At 45.8% G+C, this 23,587-nt stretch overlaps 1 protein-coding gene and 1 long non-coding RNA gene across 2 annotated transcripts; one reads left to right on the forward strand and one right to left on the reverse strand.

Moving 5' to 3' along the window:
• Positions 1 to 2,819: 2,819 nt before the first annotated feature.
• On the forward strand, positions 2,820 to 23,153 carry LOC135823117 (NFATC2-interacting protein-like). The gene is made up of 5 exons (XM_065335963.1): positions 2,820 to 3,525; positions 8,513 to 8,599; positions 19,154 to 19,313; positions 21,360 to 21,504; positions 22,141 to 23,153. Exons 1-5 carry the CDS (start codon positions 3,056 to 3,058, stop codon positions 22,413 to 22,415), a joined length of 1,137 nt encoding a protein of 378 aa, XP_065192035.1. The 5' UTR covers positions 2,820 to 3,055; the 3' UTR covers positions 22,416 to 23,153.
• Positions 17,168 to 18,141, reverse strand: LOC135823127 (uncharacterized). The gene is made up of 3 exons (XR_010554614.1): positions 18,007 to 18,141; positions 17,494 to 17,556; positions 17,168 to 17,323 (listed from the first exon to the last, which is right to left on the reverse strand). It is a non-coding gene; the product is annotated as an uncharacterized LOC135823127 (long non-coding RNA).
• Positions 23,154 to 23,587: the final 434 nt, after the last annotated feature.

Here is a 23,587-nt window from a genome sequence, read left to right on the forward strand (position 1 = left end):
GTATTTTTACCGATAATTCCTTTGAGCATTGCTCAAAATTTCGACCGATTACGAGGTGGTTTGGCTTTTTTTAACATGGTTGTAAAATGACGTTTTTTCAGTCACTTCTAGACAAGCTACGTCCAAATGAATTGTTGCAAGTGGAAGTGCTATCCTTCATGCCCGGCCCGATGTGTCCAAAAATGGGAATGTGTCTTGAATCATGTCCAACTTTCATAGTATTCTCAGGATTCAAATAATTGGTGTGTCATTTTTTAACAAATTTGTAAAATCATACTAAAATGGCATCACAAACTGGGATATTCGGTCATCAATAGACACCCTTAGCAAAAAACGTTATGTAATTGTTGTAACGGTATTATCGTAAGGGGGAAAATACCGTGATTTGGGTTCGACCTTTAGCAAGATGCACGCTATTTTTTGTACGCTGTTGCCACGAGAATAGAGAGGTTAAGTTTCACGTAAAAGTCTAGTACTTGAGATTGGTATTGGCGGAGTCGCTCTGCAATGGTTTCACAGCTACCTTACAAACAGACAACAGTGCGTGGTCACTAAGACTCAACAAGGGCAACCATACACAAGCAACAGAGGCGTTCCACAAGGCTCTGTTTTAGGGCCGTTTCTATTTAACTTGTCCGTGAGGAAACTCCCCGCTGTGCCCAAACACTGCAAAGCCCGTCAATACGCAGATGATGTGTCTTTATACAGGGCGGGGAAGAATGTCCAGAACTTATGCAAAGACCTCACAGAGGACATCATCAAAGTAAAGGAATTCTTGGCAACGAGAGGTCTTATGTTGAACTCCTCGAAAACCCAGCTTGTTGTGTTCAGGCCAAAGTCGAAACCTCTTGACCCCGATGTCAACGTTCAGATTGAAGATGTCACCATCACCCCTAGTGCACACGTGAAATACCTCGGTATAGTTCTTGACGAACATCTCTCCTTTGGAGTTCACATTGCACAATTAGAACGTAAAATAGGCTGTAAGTTAGGAATGTTTAGAAAGGTCCGAGACCATTTAACGATCGATGCTAAGAGGGCTTTCTACATCTGTTCCATTCAGTCCATACTTGAGTATGGGTCTAATTCCTTTGCTCACTGCCTTTCTGCCTCCCTCCATGACCGTGTTGTCCGACTTAGTAATAGAGCGCTGCGTATTGTATTTTGCATGCCCCGCCTATCTGATGTCTCCCTTGTTCTTGCCCGCTACCATATCATTCCCTTGTCTGTCAGGTACCAATTCAAGCTGTACGTTCTAACGTACCGTGCGCTTCATGATTTGGCTAGTGTCTTTGTTGCTAACTGTTTCTGTCTCCGCTCTAATTCTACCTGCACTAGTTCTCGCACCCGCTCTCAAGTGTCCTCTTCCCTTGCTCTTCCGACAGCCAAACGTCGCTATGGTTTATTTTCTGTCACTTTCCTTGGCTCTGACCGCTGGAATGCCCTCCCAGCGGAGGTCCGCTCAAGTTCTTCCTTGCATACCTTCCGTAATTCTGTTCTTCATTTTTTAGGGTACCCTGTCAAAAGGCCTTAGGCCTGTGGGGATTGCCCTATCAAAAATTTAATAATAATAATAATAATAATAACGTCCGTGAACTTTTACGTCAAAAAGTGAAAAAACTCACGTAAAATTTGACGTGTTTTACGTGAGTTGACTGTCCCGCACGTAAGTTCATGACGTGAGTTTTTGGAAGTTTCGCTTGGTTATCCCGACCGAATTTGTGTGAGTTTCCGGAATTTTATCGAGATTTATCGAGTTTGTTGGAAGATTTGATATTTGTGCGAACTTACCCGAATCCTGCCAGGCAAAATTTCACGTCACGTCACACGTGTAACTTAACCTCTAAAAATTACACGTAACGTGAGATTTGCACCGCGTTATGAAAAAGGGCAAAAAACGTGTAACTTAACCTCTCTAATAGCTTTGATTTCGCGCGGTACAACCATTGTTGTCACCATATACGCGATACAAGGTGAAATGCGTACGGACTATGCAGTATTTGGCCAAAACACGTACCGTTTGTCACAACGATAAATCAGCCCCCATAACGTTTATACGCTGCAGCTTCAACGCTATTTGGGTGATCAAGGTACGAGTACCGTAAAGAATAGCGTTACCGTTGTTTGCTAAGGGTGTCTAATGTTCTGAAGTAACTAGTTGATAGATATCACTTCAAGGATTGCTAGTGGATGAAAATTAATCTGTCAACAGAGGAGTGAACTGCATTGTATGCTGCGAAAGCCGTGTTTTTGTATTTGTAACTAGTGGCTGTGTTATACGATGGAATTGGATAGATAGTATAGCATCGCAGCGATGTTTTCGTTCTCACAGAGTGTATTCCGTGACCTACTGTTCTTCATTACTGTCTCTAGTGATGGCAAGACGGCCTGACGTCGTCCAAAGGCCCTGCGGAAGCAATTCACTGCCCTCCTCGTCCATTCAGGGGCTCATTTTACACATTTTACACAAAATGGCAAAGCACCCACCACTAGTTATACCAACGTGGCAGGGAGAATTAAATTATACGCACCAAACTTTCTGGTCAATGTTCATCTATGATAAACTGGCTCTCATTTGCCACCACCCATGTTTCGATACAGCCATCAGGAGCAGAGAAACAGCCAGAAAGCGCTGGTTGAGGCAGCGGGAGAAAGTTTTGGCTTTGAATTATTTTGATGCTCGATGCATCGCACGATTTTATTATGATCACCGCTGCACCGGATATTCAGGAAAACAAACAAAAAACCGCCGACTACATTTTTTTTGTAGACTCAGCATAGATTTTTCGAAGTCTTGTGAAGGTGTGTGCATGTGTTCAGAGAGCCAGCTTCATGTTCAGTAACGAACATTGTCAAAGTAAAAACTAAAAAGGTGTGTGTTCCATCCCAGAACTACCTGTAGACTCACTCAGGAGTCAGAACTGAATGTTAGCAGGGAGTACTCTCTTATTAGTACTATAATAGTAGTGTTACTTGGCGGTGCTCACGATCGGTTCTGTAATACCTCTTTTGTCTTCATTTTTATCTTCAATTGGATCTGGTGCTTTTATGAGACATGTCTTCTCCGTCTCTGGAAAGCTCGGAAAATGTGCGGGAGCAGCCCGTAGCCACGCTTCCAGTAGCCAGTCGGCGTCCGATTCGTCGAGGCATGCGTCTCAATCGCAGCGCTTCAAGTACTTGCAGCAGTAATGAGGCTTGTAGTTCTCAGGAGGCCTCGTCGCAACAAAAAGGCGATGTCTCTTCATCTGGTTACCAAACTGCTCTATTTAGTGGTGTACATTCTTCTGCTGCCTCGTCTACTGAGGATGCTTTACGGAGACTAAAGGAAATGGACGGAATTCGACCTCTAGAAGAAGAGCATGAACACAGAGAATATTATGCCCATGGAAGTAGAAAAAAGGCAAAGTTCAGCATCACTGCACTTACCGATGATGATACTGCGTTTGCTCCATACCAAAGTGTAGTAGAGGACGAGGAGGAGGTTACTGGCATTGCCTCGTCATCGAAGCGGGATACTCATATGAGGTGAGATGCTAATCGATCCTAGTCATCCCATGTAGAAATCACACCGTACACAACATTCTTGGCTACGAAATCAATACAGGTGAAATCCTGATAAATCGAACCCCAAATCAATACAGGTGAAATCCTGATAAATCGAACCCCAAATCAAAATGGCGAAATACTCTCTAATCATCCGGACATTCTAATTGTCCAAACATGTACCCACAACACATTATACACACAGTTTTACCATCCTTTTATGCCACCCTTTCAGACAAACTCCCATTGAACTCCACAGAGAGTTCAAGTTTATGAATATAAATCCGAATGTAAACTCCTTTCTTAGGAGCTGAATGGAGGCTGGTACGTGAGGGCTTGAAAGCCCAGAACCCTCGCTATGGTTTGTTTTTACCTAGGTCATGCGAGTTATTCGAAATGATAGAAACGTCTTTGCAATACGACTATCGGGACGTATTCTTGTATGATGACCTGGCTAGGTAAAAACAAAGCATAGTAAGGACTCTGGGTTTTCAAACCCTCTCGTTCCTTTTTCTGGTTGGAAAAAGAAACTTAAGCCCATAAAGACAGATACAGTCATACATGTACATAACTCAAAACTCAAACTCCCTGACAGGTACATTCTACCAAGTATGTATATTACGCTAGGGTCCTAGTTTATTTCCTCTTTTTGATCTTTCCACGCAGACATAACATGGGATTCGAACCCGCACTATCGCCCTTCTTGCATTCCCTCGATACACTTTGCATACATACACATTCTACCAAGTTGCTTCACGTTATGATCCTGCCGTTGAAAGCCCTATGTGAATATGGTGGTCAGCTGTCTTTGACGATATGGTACGGGACATGTGTGGGATAGCGCGCCAGGCATGGCGCGTCACGTGATGACGGCCCCCACCAAACACACCAACACATACCGAAGTAAAGTGCTGTGGACTGTGGCTAGCGCCAGCAAGAGTACATAACCCCCCAGAGTGTGCAACGCCTGATCCAGCTCTGCATAGGGTCTTGGTCGAGCGGAATCGGATCTTTGCGTCATCATACTGTACACATCTGAGGGGAACCCGGGGAGTAGCGGGTACTCTCGGATCAAAAACAATGGTGCCCTGCCTCGAGATCGGCCTTACGCTGGTGTGGAGTGTACGCATGACATCAGAAGATCCGATTCCGCTCGACCAAGACCCTCTGCAGAGCTGGATCGGAGGTGCACCTTCTGGGGGGGGGGTTATGTACTCTTGGCGCTAGACGCTACTAAAGTAACGTCTTTCGCATAGGTACGGGAATAAATGTACTACAGACTACCCTTAGGTTTATACGTGGAATACAGGTCCTCCCTCATTAGTAGATAATCTCTGGGCCATCAAAATAGTTATCTTGTAACAGGACTTGCATCTAAAGGTGAAATAGGCAGTAATTTGCATTTGCCTGGGCTCCCCTCGATACAACATAAATGAGCGACGCTTCAACTCGTTATAAGATAATTGAAAATCTCCAACATAGCTCTTCCTTGGATGAAAAAGATCGTACATATCTACGAATACATAGATAATAATACGTTGTGCCGTTCTGCTTTATCCTATGTGTTTTGGTCTTGGTCCTGCATGATCAATATTATCTTATACTGAGGGTTTGGCACGCCAGGGACCTGGGAAAGGGTCGTTATAACGAATTTTATGTACTAATGAATTATGTTGTAACCGGACCTGTCAACAGTTGCATAGACCACGTTTCGCCAGGGGATTTCAGATTTCTATTTACTAACGGGGTTATGTACTAACCGGACTCGTTATAACGAGGGAGGACCTGTATAACCTATCACACAAATCTCGGCTTCGCCTCGTTTTGGGTTCAATTTTTATTCCGCCTGTATAAACCTAAGCCCAAGGTTAGTTGTATTACTGTATGCTGTCCCTGGGGAAAATCGCAATTTCGCGGATGCGAATTTTTCTACGATTTTGACGGTTATTTTTAAATCCGCGATTTCTGCAAATTTTCCGTTGTTTTTGAAGTTTTTATGCATAAAAACATCGAAAGACTGTGCCTGCATCACATGAAGGAGGTCTTCTCTCTCCCGAGTCTGTACATGTGAGTAGCAGTAGTAGTTTTCTGGCAGGCAAACCGGTCGATTGGCAAATCCACTTGCAAGTTCACCAAAAATGGTCGCAAATTCCCCGCAATTTTGCCGCAAATTGTGCCAATATTGACTGCAAGTTGTGCCACGAATTTTGGGCTTTTCTTTCGCGATTTTCCCCGGGGATAGCGTATATCAAATGCTCTCATTGCCACGCAGAGTTGCACTATGCATCATGGAGACCGATTTCACGGACACTGACCTAGCCAGTACAGTGTGCATTAAATTTAGCTTTGCGCCTTGCCAACTTCGAATTATCAGCAGGAATCCCACACATTTCCTATGTACCATATTTTCCGGTGCGTTAGCCACACTTCGAAGCGCGTAAATAACTCAAAAATCGGCCCTGTGATTGCGGGCATGTTCGATTGGTAAGGATCGGGATCAGGATCCAGATCTCAGATCCATCGGATCCTTCAGATTCAACTGAACACTTTACATTGGACCTTGACTGTTGCCATGTTGACAATGGCGCTCACAAATCACCCCAAAAGGGTGAACGTCGTACTCATCGCCTCCGTCGTACAAAAAGTCAACAAGCTCTATCTCCATCCACGTGTGCGTATCACAATGTGTACAAAAATGATTTTTACCCGCCATATACGCACAAAGGTCACATTTGGATACGTTGGATCCGGTCAACCCTGCTCCCAGAGGTGTGTTGACCGGATCCAAATCCGAAGGATCCGGATCCAGGTTCGACCAATCGAAAGGGTGCGAATCCAGTGGATCCGGTGGATCGGGATCCCGATCCTACCAAACGAACATGCCCTTAGACTCCGAATGCTGGATGCGAATCGACCAGCGCTACAGCACTCCAAGCGTACAATGCATGTATGGTGTAATGCGACTACTTTTCATGCACTGCAATTCATCATTGCACTAGCACAACGCTTCTACGTGTTCTACATATCAATTCTGAGTGAAGGACAAGCTAGGCAACTTTTGCTAGAACTTCGGTCATGCTTCTCAACTGTTGATAACATCTTGTATGTGCCGATACCCTTTTGAATGGCCAAAAATGTCTGACATGCGGCTTACACGCCGAATGTCAACAACAATACGAATTTTGGGCACGAAAAAGGCGGGGTGCAGCTTAGACCCCGATGCTGTTAATACCCCGGGGAAATACGGTAAGAGGATTTCGTGGGACTTCTAACCAAAGGGGCAGTCCGGTGAAAAATGAAAATCTCACATGAAGGTCAGACATGGGTCCTTCCTCACTCCCACATGGAGATACTATCTTTAGGATAGCTCATCTTGCCTATTTTCAGTCACCAAATCAGTTGAAATAGCATGGTTCTATTGCCTTCACGACCCTCTTTTTGACCTACCTGCACGAGCTGATGTAGCAGGGGGTGTGGTGCGGCTGTATGACGTCACCCCCCCCCCCCCCCCCCCCCCCGAGTCTCACATGTTCAAATAGAAATATCTCTACTTTAAAGTAGAGCGCTTTGTCGGAGAGATGTGGGACCAGGATCTTTCGAAATCGGTCCGGGTGGAACTTCTAAATTAAGCAGTATGTTCGAAATTATGTCAGAGGAGCACTCTGCTTGGCCGAATGTATGTGATGCATGTATGCTTGTGGTTTCATTTGCAGTCAGTCTTAATTGTTTTAAACGTTCTTGCCCACGGTGGTATTGGCGAGCAGCAAATCCCATTCATTCCGTATGGGGTCTACAGCTTCGCAGATTTGGGGTCCAGATTTCTACGCGGAGATGAGGTTCTCTACGTTGTGCCACACGCAAAGAAAATTTGCATGGACCTGGTGTGTATCTTCAAATTGACGAGAAAGCTGCCAAGTTTGTACTGGGAAATTCCCAGTTCACATTCCATGTGATTTCTTATACGTTGCGGGAACGCAAAGAGTGTTCACGTAATGTAGAGCAGAACATCGCTAGTAGACACTCTTAGCAAACAACAGTAACGCTATTTTTTTACGGTACTCGTACCTTGATCACCCACATAGCGGTGACGCTGCAGCATAAAACCGTTATGGGGGCTGATTTATCGTTTTGACAGACGGTACGTTTTTGGCCGAATATTGCGTAGTGCGTACCCATTTCACCGCCTATCGCGTATATCATGTATATGGAGCCATAAATGGTTGTACCGCACGAAATATAAGCTACAATAAAACCTGTAATGGCGACCACTCGACCATGACGACCACTTTTCCTTGTCACGGACGCATTCACATTCAAAACACCTCGGGTAAGGCGACCACTCGCTCAACGCGACCGACGACCACCCACCCACGGCCCCACTTTGCACAGTGGTAGTCATGTAAATGTATGCATTGCATGGTGCACCAGGCATGGTAGATCTACACATCAGTGCAGGAAGTGTAGATGTACATGGTACATGCACGACATTTGACAGGTCTGAGGATCCCAGGCACATGAGTCGTGCTAGAGTAGCATAGGTGTGTGCACTGTGATGCACTGATCAAAAATGTATCACATGTGGATATGGTCACGTGACCCACTGAACCTGGATAAGAAGACCACCTGGCCACGGCGACCACTTTTTCTCGTCCCTTGACCTTGAGGGGTCGCCTTAGACAGGTTTCACTGTATTCTCATGGCGGCGACAGCAGAGACTAAATATAGCGTGCATCTTGCTAAAGGTCCAACCCAAATCTCGGTATTTTTCCCTTACGGTAATACTGACACAAATACTAGTAACGTTTTTTGCTAAGGGTGTCTGCTATTGGGTTGTTTGCCCTAACTGAAGCTGTTTGCGCTTCTCGGCGGTGTTCCACTAGTCAATGTTTGTTTTTCTATCTGGTGTACTGCTTTCAGTTATTGTCAGATCGTATTAACTGGTTTCAGTATTTGCGTGTGCTTGCATTAGGACGGAACGGCGTTCACCAACACCACCCCCTGAGTTTGATTCCGCGGCATATGCCAGGTCGGCGTCCACACACTCTTGTGCAATGAGGTAAATGCATCCATTCAATGCATGTAGTACTGTTATAGAAGCAGGGAGTGCGTTGCTCTCGCCAGTGCAGTGTGTAGCTGGTCATTCCCCGACTCCCCGATGAAATTGCACATCCTAGTCAGTACGTGTACAGTAGAACCTTTTTGTGAGGCGTGATCCATACGCCACGGTGACCGAACGGTGCCCGTATCTCAGAGTCATTTAACTCGGTAATACAGAACAACCAAACATGGGGGTATCATGCATTCTCTTCAGCACGGCATGCATACACAAGAGGAGTTGGGGTATATCACCTTCTTTATGTGGTGGACTAATTTTAAGTAACCACCACAAAAGAAGAAATAGAGAGGTTTAGCAGTACGAATTTTGCAATCAAATTGCAAATGCCGAAAAAACGGAAGTACATGCTTGATTGATATCCTTGATCGATTGAAGAGGTTCGAAGGAAATCAAATGCGTAATGGAGAAGAAAAAATAATGACTTGTTGTTTCTTCTCCTCACCTTTGATGATGGTGATTTCACTGATTTGAATGATGATGATGATGATGATGATGATGAAGCCACTTCTTTGGGCAAACAAAACACAATTTCCCAAGATGAAGGAGTGGAACCCTACACAAATAATAGTTTAAATGAATCCAACGCAAAGATCGTTTTTCCATGAAATACAACAATTGAACACAATTACATGCTTAAAGGCATGAAAGCAACAAAACAGCAACAAAAGGGTAAGCGCCATACCAATCCCACATGCACAGTCAGGACACAGCACGATACTTAACAAACTAGACCTGACTCGGCCACGGCAATCGAGACATCATGAAAACATCTCGCCGGATGGTGGTACCGTGACCGAGCCCCACGTATGCACAACACAGCAGCACGCAGCAAAGCAAAAGACAGCCGACAGCGGAGTAAACCAATGACCTGGGAATAGTGAGATCCCGATGACTCGGCCTGCATCTGGCACAGTCTCTTGAGGAACACATTGCACAGCCTCCCACAACCACCATGCACAGAGAACACGAGAGGTGTGAAAGCGGCTCTTTCTACATTTGTGACTCTTGGCCCATATTCGTTCCACTTACGCCGCTCGTGCTGCTGGTACAATGCAGGAAGGGTTCTGGACCCGTAGGAAGGAGCATCTGGGCAAAATACCCTTACATCAAAAAAAGCTTCCTCCCCACGGGTCCAAAACCCTCGAGCGGCTATGTCCAGGCGCGCATCCTCTCGGCGGTTCGTTGACCGAAGAGGAAACCTCTCACCAGAAAGAGGTGATGATGATGATGATGATGATGATGATGATGATGATGATGATGATGATGATGATGATGATGAGCTAGCTCTTCTGCTTCATGTTCTGGAGGATAATCCTCAGGACTACAAGTTTATTCAGGCGATTGGTCTTACTTGATGGGGAAACATGTTCCACACGTTTCAGGCTCACCGAAAGAGCGATCCATGTGTTGAATGAAGAACTGCCTTTAAAATAGCATAATGTTATGTCAACACCCAGTCAAACATCATGGTTGAGTTGCAGTCAGGGGACTGCCTCTGTTGCTTGGGATGTTGTGTTACTCAAGTAGACTTGGAGACATGTGTGTAGAATTTGGACGATCGAAAGCTTCGGAGTGAATGCTCCTGCAATTACCGTATTTGCCAGAGTATAACGTGTACCTGAGTGTAATGCGCACCCCTCTTTTTTGAGCAACGCTTTGGCAATTCAAGGTATATGTTACACTCAGTATATGGTCACGTCTCTATATATGGTCACAGCTCTATATATGGTCACTATGGTCACTATATCTCTGTACAGTGTACAGGCGACATGGTGCACCGCTGTACATGGCCACAGATGGAATACAATGAAGCCTTGCTTTCACAGATGGTGCTGCAGTATGAACCAGGGATCCCTGCCTCCTACATAGGCCATATATATATAGGGCTCCCTGGTATGAACTCGGTCACCATAAAATGCGCAGGCTTTTTGATTTGTTGTTGTTTTCAGTTCCACTGATTTTCTTTCTTGTTGCCATCGCCAAGACAATGTCACAGATGGTGCTGCAGTATGAACCTATGATCCCTACATAGGGCTCGCTGGTATGAACGTCATGAAAGCCGCAGTCTTTTTGATTTGTTGTTGTTTACAGTTTGACTGATTTTCTTTCTTGTTGTCTGAGCTTGCTTTACTTGTAGCTTGTGAAATTGAAGCAGTTATTCTATTATCCCCTGCTATATTTTGCTATAATATTTTAGGTTGATCTGTTCGTATAATGTAGTTTGAAGGTGGAAGAAGAAGCGCAGGTTATTAGAGTTGGAAAGTCCATACGAAGTGCTTCAAAACTAAAGATAGAAATGCGGAGTCATTTTGGATTTCCTTTTAGGAAATAACTACAGTGTGTTTGGTCAAAGCACAGAACCCAAGTGGGGTGAGGGGGAAATTGCGGAGCACGTTAATGCGACTGAGAATGTTCACGTCGAGGAGAGGTACATTGTGTGTGTGTGTGTCCGTGCGTGCGGGCGTGTGTGTGTATGTGTGTGTATCGTTACCCCACGCAGCAATGATTATAATTATGTTCTGAGTTGTGACCACATACAATGTACTAGTACGATTTCAGTTAGCAATTGACCACATCTAGAGTGGCCATGGGGTGTGTAGTAGCTGGAAATGCAACTCCTACAGGTGCATGTGTGTGCTGTCTGCAATGTTATTGTGCCCATATATAGACAAGACACATTGCATATGACCACCTATAGAGTGACCATGTATAGCGACCTTTGTACAATTTGACCATATATAGAGCAATAACCACATATAGAGGATTGCTGGGCTACTGAGTCCTACATATATCCGGAGTATAAAGGCCGATTCACAATACAACTTTCTGCGACGCGACAAGCGACACATGCGCCGAGCTGCGACAGCGACACACGGTTCACAATATTCTTCATGTTTGCGACATCCTCATGCACAAGTAGTACTATGCATGTCCACTGCACGTGCACCCAGGGTCGAAACTGTACACCATTTGTGTATGTCGCGTGTCGCATGTCGCAAAAGTTGAACTTTCTTCAACTTCTGCGACAGCTCGCGACAGGCAGTTTCTTGTCGCAACTGTCGCAAATCGCGTGTCGCGTCGCAGAAAGTTGTATTGTGAATCGGGCTTAATACGCAGCCTAGATTTGACAGCATCATCGATCATTAAGACAGTAGTATAGTGCGGACCATTGTCAGAATTTATCACAAAATTATCAATGAATACGTTTGTATAGTGCATGTGCTACCGATGGGGTCTCGTGCTGATCATGCATTGCCATTAGCAGTGTAGCTGGCAGTAGACATGCACACATATAGCTTGCGCAGGGTGTGAGGTGGCAAATTTTGCAACAATTTGATGCATTTCACTACATTTCGATGTACATGCTTTTTTCGTATTCGGAGCATAGTGCGTACCTGCGATTTGGGGCCTGAAATAGTACATCTAAAGTACACACTATACTCCGGCGAATGCGTTAACTAGTACTTACAGTAGCAAGTCATTGCAAGTTGTGTACGTCATACTGAAGTACTGCTTACCATTGCTATGGATGGCAAGTACTGCTTACCACTGCTATGGATGGCAAGTACTGCTTACCACTGCTATGGATGGCAAGTACTGCTTACCATTGCTATGGATGGCAAGTACTGCTTACCATTGCTATGGATGGCAAGTACTGCTTACCATTGCTATGGATGGCAAGTACTGCTTACCATTGCTATGGATGGCAAGTACTGCTTACCACTGCTATGGATGGCAAGTACTGCTTACCATTGCTATGGATGGCAAGTACTGCTTACCATTGCTATGGATGGCAAGTACTGCTTACCATTGCTATGGATGGCAAGTACTGCTTACCATTGCTATGGATGGCAAGTACTGCTTACCATTGCTATGGATGGCAAGTACTGCTTACCATTGCTATGGATGGCAAGTACTGCTTACCATTGCTATGGATGGCAAGTACTGCTTACCATTGCTATGGATGGCAAGTCTAACTATGTAGATTTCACTTTGTCAGTGTCATTCATAAGCTCACAATAAAATTATTTCAATGGTTTCTTGAATGAAATGTATTCAGCAGCCGCATTGTACGCCTGGCTTTTGGAAGACAAACCGAACTGCACAGTATAGTACCTTATAGCCTGTATAGCTCAGAGCCACACTGGGGTATAGCTCAGAGCCACACTGGGGTATAGCTCAGAGCCACACTGGGGTATAGCTCAGAGCCACACTGGGGTATAGCTCAGAGCCACACTGGGGTATAGCTCAGAGCCACACTGGGGTATAGCTCAGAGCCACACTGGGGTATAGCTCAGAGCCACACTGGGGTATAGCTCAGAGCCACACTGGGGTATAGACCATATCCAATGACGTCACGGATCGCGCGGCCAAGGGGGCTGCAGAGTCACTGAGTGGCAAAAGAGAGCAGCTGAGAGTTTTGAGTTTGAAAGTACAAACGGTCAAACCACTGAGTTTGGGCGGAAGAGATTCAAGACGAGAAGAAGAAGGCAGCAGTTAGTAATGGATGGCGAGCAAAGCGAGGTAGTGGAGTTTTCATCAGAGTACAAGAAGTTGGATGAGGCTGCAAAGAAAAGGTACGACGAAAAGCTAAATTTGATCGCGAAGGGAGCGAAAGACCCGTACTGCATCAGTGGCCATCAAGGCGATCATTTGTCAGACTTGCTGCCTCTAGTCGAATATCCGGACTTGTACAATTACTTAATTACAGCCCCTAGCCCGGTAACGAAGGAAGAACTGAAGGCATATAAAAGTCTCGACGGTCACAAGTTCTTGGTGGCAGGGTGGCTGGGAGATGTGAGTGCGTACGAGGCGACATCGGATCATGAAAAGAGAGTTGTGAAAGCAAAGGTGAGACACTCCCAGTCAGTCAGCAGCGACCCTCTCACACCGTGGATAGCTGCAGAACACAATGGCACTATTATTTGCGCCCACTGCACCTGCAAAGCGGGGCTGGGTGAAGCATGCGCCCACATCGCTGCTTTATTGTTTGCCTTGGAATCGCACACTAAATTTGTGTCTGACAACGCCTGCACATCAAAGGGATGTGTGTGGTTGCCACCGTCCATAAAGTCAGTTGACTACAAGAGAATAGCTTATATGGATTTCACCTCCCCCAGCAAGAAGTCAAAGACATCCAAGTCGTCTGCTGCTTTACCCAGCCCAACATCTCCTCCTGTTATTTCGGCCAGTGCACCAACAACGTCAGAACTGGATGGATTTTACAGCAAATTGTCCGAGGTGGCAATGCCAGCCCTGCTGTCCATCGTGCCAAGTTACGCAGATGCATATGTTTATGTTTCAAAGCTACCATCTGATATTCCTGCACCACTGTCCAACTTGTATGAGGAGTCGATGGTCTCAGCCAATTACAGTGACTTGCTTGACCGATGTGATGCAGTGTTCTCGACAATTTCTGTGACACCAGATGAGTGCATGGCAATGAAACGAGCAACGCGCGAGCAAGCAAAGTCAGACTTGTGGTTTATGTGCCGTGCGGGTCGCATCACTGCCTCAAAGTTTAAAGCCGCTTCCCACAGTGACGCCCATCAACCTTCTGTATCACTGGTGAAGGCAATTTGCTACCCACAGAGTATGAAGTTTACATCCAAAGCAACAACGTGTGGATGTGAACATGAGCAAATTGCCAGGGATGCCTACAAGGTACATGTGATCAAGAAGCATAAGGCATTTCAGCTTTGTGACAGTGGTCTTGTGGTCCGTAGCGACTATCCTTACCTTGGTGCCAGCCCAGATGGTGTTGTGTCTTGTGCTTGCTGTGGCAACGGTGTAGTGGAGGTTAAGTGTCCCTACAGCTGCTGTAACAGTTCCTTCGACGATGCAACCGAGAAGTCGGGCTTCTGCCTTGGTCGAAATGCTGATGGTTCTTTCTTTTTGAAGAAAGATCATGCATACTATTATCAAGTGCAGGCTCAAATGTTTCTGTGCCAAGCTGCGTATTGCGATTTCATTGTGTATTCTCATACGGATCTTGTCATTTCTCGCATCTTGCCGGATACTGATTTCATTTCTGGTGCCATTTCTAAAGTCTCTGACTTTTTCAAACTGGCTGTGCTGCCAGAGTTAGTTGGCAAGTTCTTCAGCAAAGGCTTTGAAATCGCCGCAGGACATGCAGCATCAAGTGAACATGCAGGCCAGCACGTGCCTCAGACTGGGCATTGCTTCTGCAACCAAGTGAAAGATTCAGAGACGGTGACGTGTGGTAGTGTTGAGTGCCCTGTCGAGACATTCCATGTCGTCTGCTTGCGGATGAAGGGAATACCGAAGCGCAAATGGTACTGCCCCACTTGCCGCAAAACAAGGAAGGCCGAGAAGGATGCCAAGAAAGCACCCAAGAACGTTAACCCTGCATCTTGAATAATATTGCTCATGCCGAGCCGGGGTAACACAGAGTTATTTTCATATCACATTGTGATGTACTTATTTATGGTGCTGTGCACTGAACTGGAACTATGGCTTTATGACAATGTTATTTATTTAGCATTGGGTTAGCTATCTTCACCATGTTGGTGTGCTTACATGTTTCTGTTGTATTGCATTGGTGCTTGTTCCCTTGGCCTTTGTGTCTTGCATCAAGAGTTAGCGTGTGCATGCTTAGCTGTGTGTCTGACTCATGAGTCATGCTGATGCTTGCGAGCTGTATGCTACTGTACGTGCTATGTGCGGATCATTCTGCTGCTGGTTCTACATATGACGTCTTTATTTCTTTAGTACAGCCATAGTACTTGCTGCTTTGTCCAACTGTCTTATGCATGTTTCCTGTGACCTCGTGCATGAGCACGTGGACCTGAGTTAGTTCCAGAGATGCAAATGTTCCGGGCTCGAGGTAGTAGTTCGCGAGTTCCTTTCGATCTTCTTCAGATTTCTCTTGGACTGCAACGTTCGTTGTACTATAATTTGGTAATGCTATAATTATTATCTGTATCCCTGTATTCCACTGGATTGGCTGTGGTTGTGCCTGGTTGGGGTTGGGTCGTTGTGCAGTTGGAGTCGCGTTCCGTTACAGCACCCACTTCTGGCATGTACGCATGTGCACACTTCTGGTCTCATATGCGTACTCTACCGCATACTCACGCATTCTCAAAGAGAGCGAGAGAGAGGCTGCATTATTGCCTGGACGAATGAATTGTCCAAGCTATCACTGCATGACCAATAAAGGAAAGAAATAGTACATGTGAGTCAGGGTAAAGCATGCAAAGATAAGAGAGAGAGAGAGAGAGAGAGAGAGAGAGAGAGAGAGAGAGAGAGAGAGAGAGAGAGAGAGAGAGAGAGAGAGAGAGAGACTGCCTTATCGCCTGGACAAGTGAATTGTCCAAGCCATCACTGAAAGACCAAGAAAGGAAGTGAAGGGTGAAGGGTGAAGCATGCAAAATTAGAAAGAGAGAGAGAGAGATGGGGATTTTATGAAGGACTTTGACATGAAGTTTGATGCAAAAAGGTTAGTATGATGAGCCCTCACGGGGTCGAAACAGCTAGCTGTCTGGAGATGGAGCAAGCACTACTATACACATCCAGCTCTGGCTTTGTCTCAGAGCTAAGGATACATCCCTGCTAAGCCAAAGGCACGACTGACTCACAGCAATTGCACAACGCGCAGCACACAGTGGCAATCTTGTCAATGACAGCAATGTTTGGATCACCGCTGTCACGCATGAGGAGGTTGATCGGCAATGTGGATTGCAACAGTGTATACTTGTTGCGTAGCACACCAATCACACGCTCAACATGAATCCGGACTCAGGAGAGCTGTCTCGCTTTGTCAATTTCAATTCGAGACAACTGGCTCTTCCCTCTCGTGAATGGTGGGATCACAAGCTCAGCACAGTACAGACCTACGCTGTCTTGTACAGTGAAGCCCCTATCTGCCAGTACCTGGTCACCCGGGAGGAGTTTCTCCAGAAAGCCACAATTCTCGGTGATGTGCTTATCCGATGTCCTCCCACCCCAGGCTTGTGAGATGAACGATATTACACCTTGCGGTGTAATGGCAATGAGGAACTTGATCGTGTTGTGCGATTTATAATGTGAGTATGACTGCGCTCTCACCATCAGATCAGAGGGACGCTGGCAGAATACTTCGAAGCAGTCGATGATGCACACACACACTTCTTGAAATTCTTGGCGAACTCTGGCGGCATTGTCTTGCCTAGATCACCCGGATCTGGCCATCTTACAAGTGGCTCCATACGCACATACATAATGTTCACCCACTTCAGCACATACCTCGACACGGTACTCTGGGCCACACCAAAACGATACCCAAGGTCAGAATCATTTACGTTCAGGCGGAGCTTCATTAGCGTCATCAAGAACTGCGTGAACAATGAGGTTGCCGAGCGGTGGTGACGCTCAACGTCGCTGGAAACAAACTCAAAAACAGTGATGAGCACAGCGTACGTTGGCAATCCGGTGTAGAGCTTCACCTTGTCGTCATATCAGATCGTTCTCAGAAAGTGCTGCTCCACCACGGAGAGTTGAGTTTTGGGCCCTTAATTTCTTCACCTCCTCTCTCAGCAGCAAGTTCTCACATTTCAAATTATCGAATTCTGACTCGTGATGACAGCATTTACTACCGGTGTCTGGACTAGCTGAGTCGGTCCTATCGCTGCTCTCCACAGGGATCTCCACAGGTTTGTCAGCAATCTACAAAACAACAACAATAACAACAAAAATAACTCAAGCATTCCAAACCCTCCATGTGATGTAAATCTCATTCTATTATCTCTTATTAGCCACAGTACAGGCCATCGTGAGGATAAAGATTTGAATTTCGACAGCCTTGTCGGCAAATTTGCAGTTGCATTAGTACTCACCACGCTCGGTGGAGGAGTATCATCGCTGCTCTCCACAGGGATCTCCACAATAGTGTCAGCAATCTACACACAGGCCATCGTGAGAATAAAGATTTGAAACAACAACCTCCTTAATCACTCTACTCTCTTATTGGCCACAGTACAGGCCATCGTGAGGATACAGATTTGAATCTCGACAGCCTTGTCGGCAAACAGACTTGCAGTTCCATTAGACTAGTATCAAGAGTAGATAAACAAGAGTGTGCAACTCCAGCTATGGGGTCTGCGACGGCAGAACTTCACATCACGTGATGAACCCGTGCACTCTAGTGCATGATAGATACTGGGTTGTACGCAGCCCAGCTTTGGGTACAACTCTCTTGTGGTCACTTTGCACTGTTTGCCAGCATAACCTTTTGAACCATGTCACGTGATGTGAAGTTCTGCCGTCGCAGCACAGCATAGAGGTTGTGCAGGCAGTTGCACACTCTTGTTTATCTACTCTTGCTAGTATACAGTGTAGTACGAACTCACCACGCTCGGTGGAGGCGTATCTGCACCGGTATCGAACACCGGGCCTGGCCGTACACGCTTCGATCTCCGCTCGTACGCTTCTAGTTGCTCCTTCTGTTTCCGTTTCACAGGACTCTGTACAAATGAAAAAACTGACGGCAAATAATCTGGAGAGAGAGAGGGTCATCACTCTTCTTTCCACCAACAAAATGTGCAGAGCACAGCCAAGTGTTTTGATTTGGTGACCACTTGTCACGACGAACAGCTACAGTCCACTTCTTCTGTTTCACAGGGTCTGCCGGAAAGCGGTAGAAACTGACAACCGAACCAACCTTAGACCGGTTACTGCAGCCAACAGCACAACAACTTTTGACCATCGTACTAGCAAAACTGCAGAAGGAATGACTCTTCCACAACGAAACAAAAAATGCCTCCTCCCTCATAATAATAATCAGATCAGCAGCTGCTTCTCAAGTTCAAAAATTTCTAAATCTCGGTACTGGCCGCATTCATCGCTAAAGTGTGCCCCTGAACAGTAGAAACATTTCTCATGAAGTTTTTTGCCACTCAGGCCCTCATGATGAGCTCAGCGGGGCACCGTTACTATGGAGATTGCAGCCTGTGACGTGTATTGCATAAGGTCTATAGCTCAGAGTTCCATCTTGGAGGCAAACTATGTTTTTCCTGTTGGTATCTTTTTGTATGAAAAGTTCTAACTAATGTGGAGTGTTTGGGCCTGTTTGTTTTCATGGAAGTGTGTACAGCTGTGACCTTAGAAATACGGTACATGTACTTATTTTCCTTACTCATCATTTTCCTTACTTATCAAGAGTATACAAACCCGAGTGTTCAACTTTACCACATAAGGTCCGAAAGCGCCATTAGTCATTTACGTCGTCTTTGATGTCATTGCATGATAAAGATTGTTGTCACGGCCTCACAGGCATTGCTTGTGCAATGCAAATCTGCAGCCGCAGATCGCAGCCTCCACAACTCATCAAAGGTGATATCAGCGACGAGTTCCACTTTCCTCAATTGTGTGGAATTGCTATGGTGCGAGTTTTCTGTCTGCTTGTCTGTTTGTTGGCTTGTGCTATGAATGTGTTGGCTGTGGCTGGTTGTCTTTATAATAGTTTCCATTCTATTTATCCGCTCTGTGCTTGGCTAGGAATCTCAACGATACATTAGGTGCATTGCGCCGCTCAGCACCAGTTGTAGGCGAAGTTCTTCCGGACACTATGATACCCACTGCTGTTCCTGTGGTGGAGAATGACTTGTTGGTCAAGATTCGGCATAAGGGCGTCGTGAATAGGATCAGTCTGAAGAAGGTGGGTGAGATAGTGGTGCATTCTTCAACCTTATACGCCTGGGCATGTCTCACTGTGTGCACTGCTCTACAACAGATCACGTGCAGTACACTGTACAACCTCCCTTCAAGGAAGCCTCTGCATTTGCGATACTATGTATACTAGCGAGCCAGCTTTAGCCCTTTAGTGTCTGTGCATCTGAATATAGACCGCTAGCTGACGATGGATATACATGCACTCAAACATTCATACCTCATTCTAATCTTGGTGCAATTCCACAATTAAAGTACTCTAATTTCAGAAATTTTCGGTGCTCAATATTTTCGGTATGAGGGCAAAAGGCCTGATTAGGTGAACAGAAATTTTCGGTACAGAGAAGCAGTCCCCTATTGGATTATGTGTGTTAGTATTTGTTCGGTGTATTGAAAATTTAGGTGTGAAACAGATGCACCGAAAGTACCGAAAATAAAAGTACACCGAAAATTTATGAAATTACAGTACCTATGAAGAAGCCAAAGAGCTCAGCTTTCGATTGCAATAATCGCTTTTAAAAGCACTGTGACGTAGCATTCTGGGTATATTGCGGCAAAATCTGATCTTTTCTCAGTGACTGACCTTGAGTAACGGATTTCCCCTTGACTAGCATGCTGATTCTTCCCAGCATGCTGGGAGTGCGCGGGCAACATAATAAAAAGCCAGAGGAAAAAAATGAAATTCTCGCAATGAGGAACAGTGGGATGGCTGACAAAGAGAGAATTTGCTCGCAGCGTTGTCTGCAGTGCTCAGATGGAGTCAGTGGCGGATCCAGGATTTGGCTGAAGAGGGGGCCCAAGGTATCCGTCCCCCCCCCCCCCCCCCAAACAAAACAAAACGACAACAACAACAAAGTCCTGAAGTTGTGAAGGGCTGCTGTATTCCATTCTCACGACATTTTCAAACTGCACTGGAAGTGTTGTCAAGCTGTGGTGTAACTCAGGCATTAGGGCGACACTACTCTACTAGCAGGTATTTGTATGTTATGGCTGAGATCTTTCCGTCGCTGGAACGGTGCTACTCTCAGTGGGCTTGGCGTGCGAAACCGGAGATCCAGGCAGAGAACTGTCACAGGAGGAATGACTTGAAATGACTTCACATTCAGGAGCGGGTTCGGGTAATGTCACAAGTGCAGGAACATTTCCACTCGGCAGTGGCTGCGACGGACCTTTGGACGGCTCTTCAACGCGAGCCCTCTGATCTACCGGTGCACTGAAGAATGACCTGATGTCATACCCTTTCCTCTTCATCGCATATCTGAAGGTAACCCGTTGGCTACAAGCGAAGTAGAGAGAGCGTTTAGTTTCTGACAAGTAAAAAGAAAAAGGAAGGACGAAGTCGACAGCACCGTGCACCGTGCAGGACTTCAGTCCAACATGATCGCTGCACTAGCTGCACTTTGTACCAGGCCCTGCATTTTTGGCACGTTTTTCACATGTTTGATTGAAGTGCGGCTGTGTCCTCAGGTGGCAGTGCGTACAGTAGTTGTACACAGCGCGCTGGCTATAGCTACATGTATATAGCGCTAGTGCGTGACACCGGACACGTGTATAAGTACCCAGCACGCGTGACCCACTTGACACGCCAAGTCATTTCGAGCGCTCATTCTACAGTCTACTGTAATCCTAGACCAAGGTCGAAATTTTCAAAGGGGGGGGCAGGCCCCCTGGCCCTTCCCCCCCCCCCCCCCCCCCCCTGGATCCGCCACTGGGAGTTTCGTCTACTTTGCTTGCGGAGAGCTTTCCAGTATGCCCAAGATTGTGAAAAATAGGTGATTAGAAGTAAAGCTATGCCCAGAATCCGGCAAGAGATATTGCAGTTTTCTCTTGTTTTATGAATTCGGGATAGTACCTGCTTTGATGTCTGGCTTACTTTGCTTGGTACCTTTGCCTTTGTAGCAGTGTAATTGAACTTAATCCAGAGACTGGCTATGCTAAGCACTCTGGGAAGACCTCAATGTTGTGCTGTTACATCGTTGGGCGGGCTGGACCTTGAATGTGTGTCTGTCTGTGTTGTTTCTTCTGTGATTTGCAGACTGCACGTGTGGCAGAGTTGGTGAATCAGTTTGCTCAGAACCATAGCCTAGCGCCACATCTCGTTACACTGTGGAAGGGGGATGACACCCTGTCACCGGAACATACATTACAGCAAGCCGGTGTCCTGCTAACAGACATATTAGGTATGCTTTCTCAAGTCTGTGGTGGTAGATAGCACTTTGACTTGCTCAGTGACTCGCCAGTTTGCCAGGTGGAAAAAAACAAACAGTCAAACGAGTATCCTAGATTGATTGCATTTATTTCTCCAAAGAAATACTATGGGTGATCTGGATACCCATCTGTTTTACAGTTTAGCTGCTGATCCGTATACATGTATATGCCATTCACACGACATAAAAACCCCATTCATACAACTTGCAAACTCACTTTTATCGTATCGTTTCCAGTCGCACGCTTGGATGTGTTTGCACGTTGTGTAAGTGGTCTATTAGCAAACAAGTTACTAGTACGCGTCAGCCGTGTACGCTGGTACGGTATAGCATTATTTATAATAGCTGGCTTCTTGTCTAAAGTAATTCTTTGCTGGACTAGCAGCCATTATGCCCTGTTCCTGGTGGTAGTTTTCAGGGCTTGAACACAAAATTAATAGGTGCATGCCATGTATGATGAGATTCTCTGTTTATCTGCCAAAGCAAGTAAAATGCGATTCTCATGTTGTTTGCTTGCTAACAGTAGTGTTCTGGGTCTTGTTGTACTGTTGACTGAGTGTTGTGTCTTGTTGTACTGTTGACTGAGTGTTGTGTCTTGTTGCACTGTAGACTGTAGTGTTAGCAGCGAGGACACCATCGTGCAGGATGGCACTCGGGAGCGCAACATGATCTCACTGAAAGTTCAAGACAAGGCCAAGTCTTATGTTCTTTGCATCGGCAAAAGTCAGCGGCTCGCTGATCTATTGGCGCTGTATTGCGAGAAGTCGGGCAATGCTCCTGCGAACGTCACATTAGTGTTTGATGGTGACAAGATTGATTTGAGTGAAAGTCCAGCTGACTTGGACATGGACAATGATGATGTGGTTGATGCACGTTTAGTTTGACGCACTGGCCATATATCTAGTGGACCAGCTTCCTGGTCTCTTTTTTTACTCTAGTACACTGTTCTCATTTTGAGGCATTTCAAACCACTTGCAGAACACCTTTGCCCATAATTCCACTGCATTGTTGTTGTTGTTTTTGTCTACCGGCTCACGGTGATCCTTTAGGAGGGTGAGCACATTATTTTGTTCTTGTTTAGCTCTTTCTATGATTTGTACTTGGGGGACTTGCAACAGTTTTTTTACTGCCAGTTTCAAATGAATGGACTGTACATCACATTGTAATCATGTGTATGCGGTGCATGTGCTTGTTTGCAACGGTTTTCTGTTCTTAGTCATCTGTCTGCGCTGTTAGCTTTCAAGGATTGTTCACTGTTCTTAGTCATCTGTCTGCGCTGTTAGCTTTCAAGGATTGTTCACTGTTCTTAGTCATCTGTCTGCGCTGTTAGCTTTCAAGGATTGTTCACTGTTCTTAGTCATCTGTCTGCGCTGTTAGCTTTCAAGGATTGTTCACTGTTCTTAGTCATCTGTCTGCGCTGTTAGCTTTCAAGGATTGTTCACTGTTCTTAGTCATCTGTCTGCGCTGTTAGCTTTCAAGGATTGTTCACTGTTCTTAGTCATCTGTCTGCGCTGTTAGCTTTCAAGGATTGTTCACTGTTCTTAGTCATCTGTCTGCGCTGTTAGCTTTCAAGGATTGTTCACTGTTCTTAGTCATCTGTCTGCGCTGTTAGCTTTCAAGGATTGTTCACTGTTCAGTCACAACTTCAGTAAGACACCCATCAAATTACACAAATTTTAATGTAGGAGACCCTGCACCTGGCTCTTCAGATCCTCGTTTTCATAGTTCTTTGCACCACATGAACTGATATCGTGATGAAGCTCGCAACTCGTGCCCGGTTTGCAGTGGTGTGCGTGCACCGAGTCGTGAAGGGCGGGGGGGGGGGGGGGGAGGGGGTTCGGTGTAGAGCCACTGCCAGGGAGTAGTACAATACCAATGGTATTGTACTACTCCCTGGCCACTACATGTACTGTAGAGGATTCTCGAGTCTGGACCAGAGAGTCGTAAGATTCTTGAGAACGGTGCTATTCACAACACCAATCAATGAATCGCGTGACACCATGAATTAAGAACCAAAGCAAAAAGGCAACCCAAATTCGGGGGGGGGGGGCTGTAC

This window comes from Sycon ciliatum, chromosome 1 (genome assembly GCF_964019385.1).
Source record: "Sycon ciliatum chromosome 1, ocSycCili1.1, whole genome shotgun sequence".
Classification (NCBI taxonomy): Eukaryota; Metazoa; Porifera; class Calcarea; order Leucosolenida; family Sycettidae; genus Sycon; species Sycon ciliatum.